The sequence below is a fragment of the Apis cerana genome, linkage group LG3, assembly GCF_029169275.1.
Source record: "Apis cerana isolate GH-2021 linkage group LG3, AcerK_1.0, whole genome shotgun sequence".
Lineage (NCBI taxonomy): Eukaryota > Metazoa > Arthropoda > Insecta > Hymenoptera > Apidae > Apis > Apis cerana.
In genome coordinates, this window is record NC_083854.1 from 3,536,536 (window position 1) to 3,546,693 (window position 10,158).

General features: G+C 27.6%; 2 protein-coding genes across 2 annotated transcripts; one reads left to right on the top strand and one right to left on the bottom strand.

The window, feature by feature from the left end:
• The first annotated feature begins 620 nt into the window (after window positions 1-620).
• On the top strand, window positions 621-4,156 carry LOC107997106 (integrator complex subunit 4). The gene is made up of 7 exons (XM_017055518.2): window positions 621-812; window positions 878-1,296; window positions 1,407-1,733; window positions 1,818-2,082; window positions 2,180-2,642; window positions 2,714-3,197; window positions 3,278-4,156. Exons 1-7 carry the CDS (start codon window positions 762-764, stop codon window positions 4,017-4,019), a joined length of 2,751 nt encoding a protein of 916 aa, XP_016911007.1. The 5' UTR covers window positions 621-761; the 3' UTR covers window positions 4,020-4,156.
• A 486-nt stretch (window positions 4,157-4,642) lies between these two features.
• Window positions 4,643-10,136, bottom strand: LOC107997107 (nuclear pore complex protein Nup214). Its single transcript, XM_017055519.2, has 5 exons — window positions 9,716-10,136; window positions 9,233-9,526; window positions 5,148-9,150; window positions 4,833-5,016; window positions 4,643-4,753 (listed from the first exon to the last, which is right to left on the bottom strand). The coding sequence occupies exons 1-5, from the start codon at window positions 9,746-9,748 to the stop codon at window positions 4,726-4,728; spliced, it is 4,542 nt and encodes a 1,513-aa protein (XP_016911008.2). The 5' UTR covers window positions 9,749-10,136; the 3' UTR covers window positions 4,643-4,725.
• Window positions 10,137-10,158: the final 22 nt, after the last annotated feature.

The window sequence follows — 10,158 nt, forward strand, 5'->3', positions numbered from 1 at the left end:
TCCCGGCAGCCATGTTAGTGCCAAACAAACTTGTCAATTTGACAGATCTGTCAATTGTCTATCTAATACTATCCATTTAAAAAATAATGACCAAAAATATAAATGTTTATTTCTTTAAATTTTTACATTATAATAAATATTAATAATACAATATTTTATTTATATAACATATATAATCATATAATCAATATACAAGAAGACAAAAAAATTTTTAAAAATAATATATCATATTATCTTAAAAAATAATATTTAATAGAAATAATACATATACTTTAAATAATTTTATTTATATATAATTTTATTTTAAAATAAAATAAAATAAAAATTGTATTAGAAAATATAATTTTATTATTTTTTGTATATATTTTTTATATGTCTTATATTAATATAATATATGTCTTATATTAATAACATTAATTTTTTTTTGATAAAAATTAATATGAAATAAATTATTTAATTAATATAATATATTTCGAATATTAAAAATATAGATGAATTGAATAACTTAATCAGCTGATAGTGTAACCTCGTAATTTTGTTTTTAGAAACATTTTTTAAGTTCATTATATATAAAATTTATGATGTAAATATATGTATTTCTGATATTAAATAAGCTTTAAAAAAGAAGTTATTAATATTTTTATTTCTTATAATATAAAATAATACAAAATATAATTTCTATAGATGCATATATATTAAATATTATTATAATATAGCCATAATTATATATTTTTTACAAATAAATGTAGAATATTTTAAAAATGGCAGCATTAATGAAGAAAAGAGTTTTAGCAGAATTTAATCAGAGTCAGGTAATTTAAATTTCTGTTTAAAAGAAATTTACTAAAAAAATTTTATTTAAATATATATTTTATAGGTTGTAAATGAACCACCATTAAAAAGATTAAGATCATTACGGCTTATATCAAATTCAGGCAGTAAAAATGGAACAGAAGGAAGTTCAGCATTAGCTTATATTGAGTGTCTTGAAAAATGTAAATGTGGCAATGATGCTTTACAACTTCTTGTTCGTATATCTGATACAATTGCATATATCTCTTCAGAAGATGTTCCTTCTGTAGTAAAAAAATTATCAGAAAGATTTACTATAGAAACAGAAGCTGCAGTTCGTGCTAAAATATTATGGATATTTGCAGAATTAGGAGAAGTAACAAATGATTCATTAGAAAAGACAAGAATTGTTAATGAAACAGCTGAACTTTTAAGAAATGAAGAATCTCATAGAGTAAAAAGTCAAGGCTTAGCAACACTATTAAAACTGGGAGATTATCATAGGTATTATATATTTTTATATGTTGTAATATAATAAAAAATTATATGAAGAAATTATTATTATTTTATATTATTAAAATTCATAGAATATAAGATAATTCATTTAATTGTAGAAGCCTTGTATTAAAGATTGCTCGTGATCATTTACCTGATACTTGGCATGGTGTACAGACACGTTGTCTTTCTATCATTGGAAGATATTTAACAGCAAATGCTACTGATGATACTTTAGCACTTGTCAGCAATTATGCACACTCTCAAGATCCAAGAGTACGTGCACAAGCATTTGAGACAATGGCTGAACTTCATTCTTATAGAAGTTGTAGATTACCAGCAACCTTTTTTGGAGAAGCTTGTACTGCACTTAGAGATGATTATGAAATAGTTCGTAGAACTGTTCTTAAACTCATATGGCTTTTAGGCAGAGAATATCCTGAAAAGTAAGCAATGGTTGATAACTTTTTAGTTATTATTTTTGTTGTTAATTATTATATTCATATTCTCAATATCTCATTATTTTATAGTATCATTGTAGGATCAGATGGAGAAGATATACGTATGGTAGATTGTGCATTTTCCCAAATTTGTAGTCTTATGGGTGACTTATCACCAAGAGTTCGAGCTTCAGCAATGTCTCTTCTAGGAACAATGAAAGGTGTATCAAAACGATATATAGAACAAGCATTAGATAAAAAACAAAAAGTTGTAGAAGCAGATAGACCAGAAGTAGAAGAAAAAAGTGGATCATGTGGAGCATTTATTCATGGTTTGGAAGATGAATTTCTAGAGGTATTATTATTATTTATTTTTTTATTATATAATTTTAAGTAATTATATTTTTAATATTTTAATATTTTAAATAATTGAATTAAATAAATTTATTCAGGTAAGAACAGCTGCAGTTGAAGCACTTTGTACTTTATCTTTAGAACAACCAAATATAGCTAGAATTTCATTGGATTTTATGGTTGATATGTTTAATGATGAAATTCAAGATGTTCGATTAAGAGCTATTGAATCATTAAGGAAAATATCTGCAAGCGTAACGCTTCGTGAAGATCAGTTAGAAACAATCTTAGGAGCACTAGAAGATTTTTCAGGTGAGGTACGAGAAGGTTTACATGCTACTCTGGCGGCTAGTCGGCTTGCTACAAGAAATTGCCTTCATATGTGTGTAAATCGTTTACTTGATAATTTAAGTCGCTATCCACAAGATAAAGAAAGTATTAGAAATTGTTTAGCAGCATTGGGAGCATCACATCCATATTTAACATTGCCTTTAGTACCTCAACTTCTTGGACGACATCCATTCTTTGATACACCAGAGCCAGATGTTGATGAACCTTCTTGTATCCTTTTAATAATTTTCTTTATAAAATATAATTTGCATTATTTTTAATATTCTTAACTATAAATATAGATGCAAGTGTACTAGTTTTGATTTTCAATGCTGCATTACATTGTCCAAGCATGCATGCTCTTTTTACGGAGCACGCATCTAAACATTATCATTATTTGCGCGATACTATGCCACATTTAGTTCCTCGATTACGACCAACTATAACGAGTGGACCAGACTTTGGAAAAGAGGATAAAACTGATGAGGAAACTGAACGCGGAAAAGAATTTTTAGAAAAAGTAGTTACTGGTGTAGAAAATGCAAGACCTGGTGGTAGAGTTCATACGCAACTCTTAGAGGCTGCAGCTGTTGATTTAGATCGTTTAGCGGAAATGGATCATCGTATGGAGGGAGCCGCTCGTTTTACTGTTTTATATATAAAATGTTTGCTACTTTTGAAATCAGTATTAAAAGAATTTTCAATATCATCAACAAACTCGGTATCGGCAAGTCCATTGCCAAACACAACTACTAATGTTTCAGTTCTTCTTCAAAATACTCAAAAGTATATAATTTAAATATATTTATATTTATTATACTTAAAAATAAAAACTTCAATTTATCAATAATATATGAATGTTATAGATTACAACGATTATTCAGTGGATTAGGTGAGAACGAAATCATATTAGCCAATGATGTATGGTTAAAAGCATTAGCAGTAGAATTAATTCGAGTAACAAGAAGTGTGACAGGAAGAAGTGCTCTTCCACTCGCACGTCATTTTTTATCTGAAACTGATACTCTACCTCAAGATACTGCAAAATTGCCATCTTTTTCTAGAGCTCTTGTACATCAAATTCCAACTTTAGCTGATGTAAAACCGGGTTCTCTAACACGAATGCTTTTACCATTACTTTTAACACCAGCGGCACAAGGAGAAGAACGTCTTCCTAGACCTTCAGTATCCACTCGATTTTGTAGAGCAATTATAGAAGAACCCAGAGGCGATGCAGATGCTGCATTGAAATTTACAGGAGGTCTTCTATTAGGAATTCCATTGACAGCAAAAATATTAAATTTACGAGATCCTAATATATTACGCATTAAATTGAGGCATCCTGATCAACAAGTACAATTATTATTACCGCGTCAATCAGATTTGCGATTACAAAATATAGAACAAAATGACTTTAGATTGAAAACTACAGTTCTATTGTCTCATCAAGTTTGGATGGAAGCTTGTAACGTAGAAATATCTCTTGCACTTCTTGTACCATCTTCAGCTATATGTACACATTCTCCCCTTGATGATCCATGTGTTATAGATCTTTGTAAACCGACTAAAGTTTCAATCGCACCAAAACCTATAAAACGAGGTATCTAAATATATTTTATAAATTTCAATAATATTTGTCACTTTGAAATATTTTGTGAGTTTTCGAAATATTTTCAAAATAATATAAAAACACAAGAACATTTTAAAAAATTTTACTTATGTTAAATAAATCAATGATTTATAGATTTGACTAGATTTTTATTTTTATAAGTGTTCTATGCACAATGATGCAATGTATTTAATAGATAAGATGCTTTTTTTCTAAAATGAAACTTTAATTCTTTTTGCTCCTTCATATTATTATTATTCTCTTCATTTTAAAAATCCTTTCAATGAAATATATAATTTCTATTAACTGAAAGATATATTAGAAAATATAAGAATTTCAAAAATTATGATAATTTATTAATAAAAAAAAATATAATTTACAGAAGAAGAAAAGAAAATATAAAAATTTTAATCTGATTTTAATCAATTAAAAATTTTTATGAAAATTAATATTTTAACTTAGCTTACATAAATAATATTATTAATTGTAAATATATTTTTATTGTAAATAAGTTTGAAATATTCTAAATCACTTTTTATAATACAAATTTCAACAATATTTTAAAATTAATAATGTTCAATCTATTTATAAAAAATAATCATAAATACATAATTTAAAAAGATTAAGAGGAGGACACAAAAACTTTATTTCTTTTTTATAAAAATAACGTGTCTTAAAATATAATATATCTTGAATGTTTATTAACTACCGCCAAGTGGAAAAAGAGCTTCCACTGTAACAAAAAATATATTAAAAATATTTTTAATTATATTATTTTAAAAATTTGAATAAAGAATTCAATTTAAATTTACCTAGTAAATACTGGAGATTTTGGTGTATCTGCACTTTTTTGTGCTAAACTACTGAAACTCAATCCACCAGATTGATTTGCCAAAGATTCAAATGTACTACTACCATTTACGTTTCCAAAAACTTTTGGCATATTGTTATCAATTGGAGCAGGGCTTCCTCCCAAGGTAGGTGGACTTCCAAATGCTATTTAATAATATTTTTTTATAATTTTATTTTTATATTTTTATAATTAAGTTTTGTTATATATATTTGCTACATATATAAAAAAATATAAATATAGTAAAATATAATAATATATATAATATATTACTTACTTGGAGAAGTAACTCCAAATGTTGTTGATCCAAAACCGCCACCGAAAATTGGTTTTGGAGCTCCAAATGTTGGAGGTGATCCAAATATTGGTTTAGTATTAAATGAAGGTGCTTGCCCAAAGGTAGGTTGTGCACCTAATACAGGTTGTTCTACTCCCATTGGCGATGTATTAGCTGCAGCACCGCCAAATACAGATGTAGATCCAGATGATGGTAATGCTGGAGTAACATTATTTGGTGTACTTCCAAAGAAAGATGTAGAACCCGTATTTGATGTTGAACCAAATATTGAATCAGATTTTTGGGCATTATTATCAAATATAGACATTTGAGGCGATCCAAATATCGTGGATACATTTCCTCCGAAAATAGAAGTTGGGGAAGTTGATGCTTGAGTATTTCCACCAAAAATTAAATTAGTATTATTTCCGCTAAAGATTCCTGCTGCCATAGTTACTTTACGAAACATAAATGCATCAGCAGAAGTTTCAAAAGGTTTAAAAACAGGTTTTTCAGAAGTAGTAGGTGTTGAAGAAACTACTGTACTTGGAAATTGAGAATTCATTGTAAGAGAAGGTTGAAAAACTGAAGTAACTGAAGTTGTTGTTATATTTCCAAATGTAAGTGTAGAAGAAGTAGTAGTAGTGGTATTGGTGAGATTTGTTGTAGGTAAATTAATGGTAGTTTTCTCAAAAGATTTTGACAAAGAACTTTGAAAAGGAGACATTGTATCAGAAGTTGTCATTGTACTTGCTGTAGTACTTGATGCTGGAATAAAATCGCCAAATAATGGCATAGATGAAGTAGTTGTTGTTTGTGTAGTTGGAGTAGTTGTTGTGACAGTACATGTAGTTATAGTTGCATTAGAATTCGAAATTCCTCCAAATATAGAAACATTTGATGTATTTGTTTGACTGCTAAATAAAGGAGTAGCAGAAGATGTAGATAAATCTTGAATAGAATTTGTTGAAGTTTTTGATTCAGAAGAAGGTATTTCTTCAATTGTAACAGAAGGTGTAGTTGTAACTGTTTCCTTAAGAGAAGCTCCAGTTACGAGTTTTACAGAAACCTGATTTTCGCTTGATGTTTGTCCTAATAATATCTGAAAGCCAGGTGTTCCAAATGTAGGTTTATAGTTATATTTTCCATCGACATTAGAACTATTAGAAACATTAGATATTTGATTAGTCGTTTGTAAACCAGCAAATGATCCTGCTAAACTTAATGAATCTTGTGTTTGAGATGTCGTCGTTGATGGCATCATTTTTAAGTTAAATGAAGTAGTAATATTTGAAGGTTTTGAAGCAAAAGAAAATGTTTGTGCACTTGTTGTTTGAGATGCAGCAAATGTATTTTGTGTAGTGCTCTTTATTGATGTAGAAGTAATTGGAGTAGCAAAACTAAATGTAGATATTGATTTAGTTTTTGTTATTGTTGTTAATTGTGTTGTCATTCCAGTATTTGGAGTAGTTGTTTGTATCTTCTCTGATGAAATTTCTGATGGTAATGAATCTTTTAATGAACTATTATTCAGTAAATTATTTTCTACTTTGAACCATACTGAATTTTGTGCAGCAATTTCTTCTGATTTCTGTGTTGATATATCAGATGTAATAGTATCAACCTTAGGTAAAGATTTTATTATATTAGGTGAAATATGAGCAGAAGTATTGCTTTGATTAAATATAATAGTATCTTGTTTTGGTTTAGTATTTTGAGATATTGTAGTAATTGGTAAAGTACTAGATATTTTTTCTGTTTTATTTCCAATTATAGATGGAAAAGTAATACCAAAATTAGGTTTACTTTGCATTTTATTTTGTGTTGATGCATTAGTTTCACTTGTACCAATCCTTGCTACAATACTATTTAAGGATGCTAAAGGACTTTGTTGATTTGTATTTTCAATACTTTGTTTCTTGATAACTGAATTTTGTTTGGAAGTAGATTGTTCTATTTTGTTTTGAATATTAACATTTGTAATATTGAGAGAATTTAAAGAGGATAAAGTTGCTTCTAAACGAAGTAATATTTTCTCTTGACTAGGAGAAGGATTAACAGGTTTTATTATCCTTGGAGTAGAAATAGACAAATGTTTTCTTAATTTAATTTGTTTTTCTGGAGTAAAACTCAAAGTTTTAGAAGCAATTGCTTTGCATCGCGCTTCTATAATTCCTGTATTTCTTGAAAGAGTATTCAAAGATTTTGGCGATGTGATATTCAAATTAGATAATGAACGATTTAAGCCAAAAATACTATTATTACAAATATTTGATTTCCATTTATTTTTAAGTTGCTCTATTTTGCTTTTTTCTTCTTGAATAATTTTATTATGTAATATGAGATTTTGGTAAATGAATTCCAAATGAGGAATTTTCATACGTGACATTTCTTGATATTTATGATCTGACCATTCTAAATCTAAGATTTTAGTAGCTTGAGTAAGTTGTGTTTGAGTATAATAATAAAGTTTTTGTAGATCAAATATTTTATTACTATCTCCACAATTTCTAGTAGTAATATCATTAGTTGCTGCATTTTTTTTTGACTTTGTTTCCTCAACCCAAGCAAATGATTGTAATAACAATGCTTTTAAATATGCAATGTCACTAGATAAGCTATTTGTTGTTTTTTTTAATTCTCGCAAAAATTGATCTATTATAGTAATTGTATCTACAAGTTTTTGACGTTCTTCTTCTGTACCACATTCCCATGTTTGTGGTTCTAATCTATTACATAATTCCTTTTCAAACAAATTACGTTCTTCTATATAAGCACGATAAGCAAAATAATCTGCAGATGAATTAGATTCCATAGGTTCTTGCATAATTATTTCTTTAACTGACGTTAATTTAACATCCAATTTATCAATTTCTTGTGGTTGAATTTCCTTAGCTGGTTCTAATAATTTTATTCCTATGTTTGTATGTTCAGATTTTTGTTCTTGTTTTAGTTTTTCAGTTGAAGGTTGTACAACAAAATTACTTCCTTGACCAAATTTATTGAAAATATTTCCTGAAGGAATTGGTTTTGAACGTTCAGAAATATTTTCTGATTGTTTAGAAAGTGGTGTACTAGTTGCTAGACCATTCATAATAAAGGATGTTTCAAATCCTGTTTGTATTTGTGGCGGAGTTCCAATAATTTCTGTAGGTGGACAATTAATTGGAGGACAATTAGGAGTCAGATTCACCATATGAAAACTACACAATTGTCCAGATGTTGCAAGAATATGAAGTATAGGAACTGGATGAGGTAAAGTAGAATCTGCTCCCCATGGTAATTTTCTAACTGCAGATTTGTCAATAGCTAAACCTACTGGATAGCTTTCTGTAGTATGAATCAATGGTAGTTCAGCTCTGCCACTATCTACCAATTGCCATTGATTCCAAGTAATTCCTTTATCTGTAGATCCTAATACAGCTACTTCACTACTATTACTGCTAGCAGCAATAATTAAACCCCATTCTGGTACATGATCAAAATAATAACGTGGAATTGTTCCTTCTCCTTCTGCATCTGTTACTCCATAAGTAATATCTTCATAACAAGTAAAAATAGCATTTGCTTCACCTTTAGGAGCATCAATTATAAGAACATTAATCCCTTGTTCATTACCCAAATAAGCAGCACAAAATTGATAATTGCTGATCCATAAAATACTAACAACTTCTCCAATATATGGGTTTGGACCAGAAATTGTTCTAGCTACTTTTAAATCAGGTTTAAATTGTACTATATTACCATTTTTACAACCCACAACAATTTGTTTCCCTTTAGGACTCCATGCTGCACATAAAGCATGTAAACCATCATCATTAAATTTCTCTAAAACTTTTGATTCAATTTCCTTTTTTTTTTCTTTTATTTTAAAACTACCAATTGTATAATCACTAGCTATTGTACATAACATTCCTGATATAGCAGGATTCCATCGCAGATCATTCACAAATATATCTCCATTTGATGTGGAAACTTTAACTTTATGTAATAATTGTAAGTTCTGGAAAAAGACATATGATTATAAAATTCTTTGATAAAAATATCAAAAAAAAAAAAAGAATTCTATATTGATTTAAACATACATTTTTTGTAAGTGCTTGTGCATCATAAATTAAAATTATAGATCCATGTGCTGCCACAGCTAAATAGGAACAATCACAATTAAGTGTTAATTTAGACACAGCTACAGGTATATTAAATTCTACTTTCCACTCTGGATCATTATCTTCTCCTGGTTTTAACATAATTATTTTATTATTTTGACCTATATATAATAATCCTCTTTTTTTATCTGTAACCAATAAACTGCATGCAGTTGGTATGGATGAAAATGCATCTAAAACTTGGGAAATATTTGATTGTTTAAATTGAAATTCCTGAAAAATTACAATAAAATATATATAAGAAAAACATAAAAAAATAATATATATAAATATATATGTATATTTTTTATTTTTAAAAGAATGACGTATCATATAAATACATGATGTAAAAATTTTAAGAATTTTATAGGCTAGAAAACAAATATTAATACAATTACATTTTTAAAAAATAACATGTAATACCTGTATATCTTTTGGATCAGGCGCAGTTTTCATGTTTAATTACTTTATTATAATCTTTATATAAACAATTACGTTTGAAAATAAATTTGCCGGATTCTTGGCAGGTTAAATTTGAAGTACACAAAAGTAACAACAGTTGTACAACCTTTGATTATGTGTATAGATTAAGATTGAACTATATATTATTTCTCATGTTTTTATATTGAGCACGAATAAGATTACAGAATAGATCTACCATCTTATGAAATTTTCTATCTTATATTCTTGTACATCACTGAATATAGATATATAGATTTTTAACACAGATAAAATACAAAATAGATATAATATTCATTTGCATTTTTTATTTCATATCTCGGGAACATTAAAAAACTTTATTTTCAACGCTATTGATTCTATTTGAAATAAAATTACAATGTTAATAATGATTGAAAGTGAAACTA

Coding starts and splice junctions, on each gene's coding strand:
- LOC107997106 (XM_017055518.2), top strand. CDS start 762: ATGGCAGCATTAATGAAGAAAAGAGTTTTAGCAGAATTTAATCAGAGT. Junction 813..877: donor CAGAATTTAATCAGAGTCAG/GTAATTTAAATT, acceptor TATATTTTATAG/GTTGTAAATGAACCACCATT. Junction 1,734..1,817: donor GGCAGAGAATATCCTGAAAA/GTAAGCAATGGT, acceptor ATTATTTTATAG/TATCATTGTAGGATCAGATG.
- LOC107997107 (XM_017055519.2), bottom strand. CDS start 9,748: ATGAAAACTGCGCCTGATCCAAAAGATATACAG. Junction 9,151..9,232: donor CACAAGCACTTACAAAAAAT/GTATGTTTAAAT, acceptor GTCTTTTTCCAG/AACTTACAATTATTACATAA. Junction 4,754..4,832: donor AAATCTCCAGTATTTACTAG/GTAAATTTAAAT, acceptor TTTTTGTTACAG/TGGAAGCTCTTTTTCCACTT.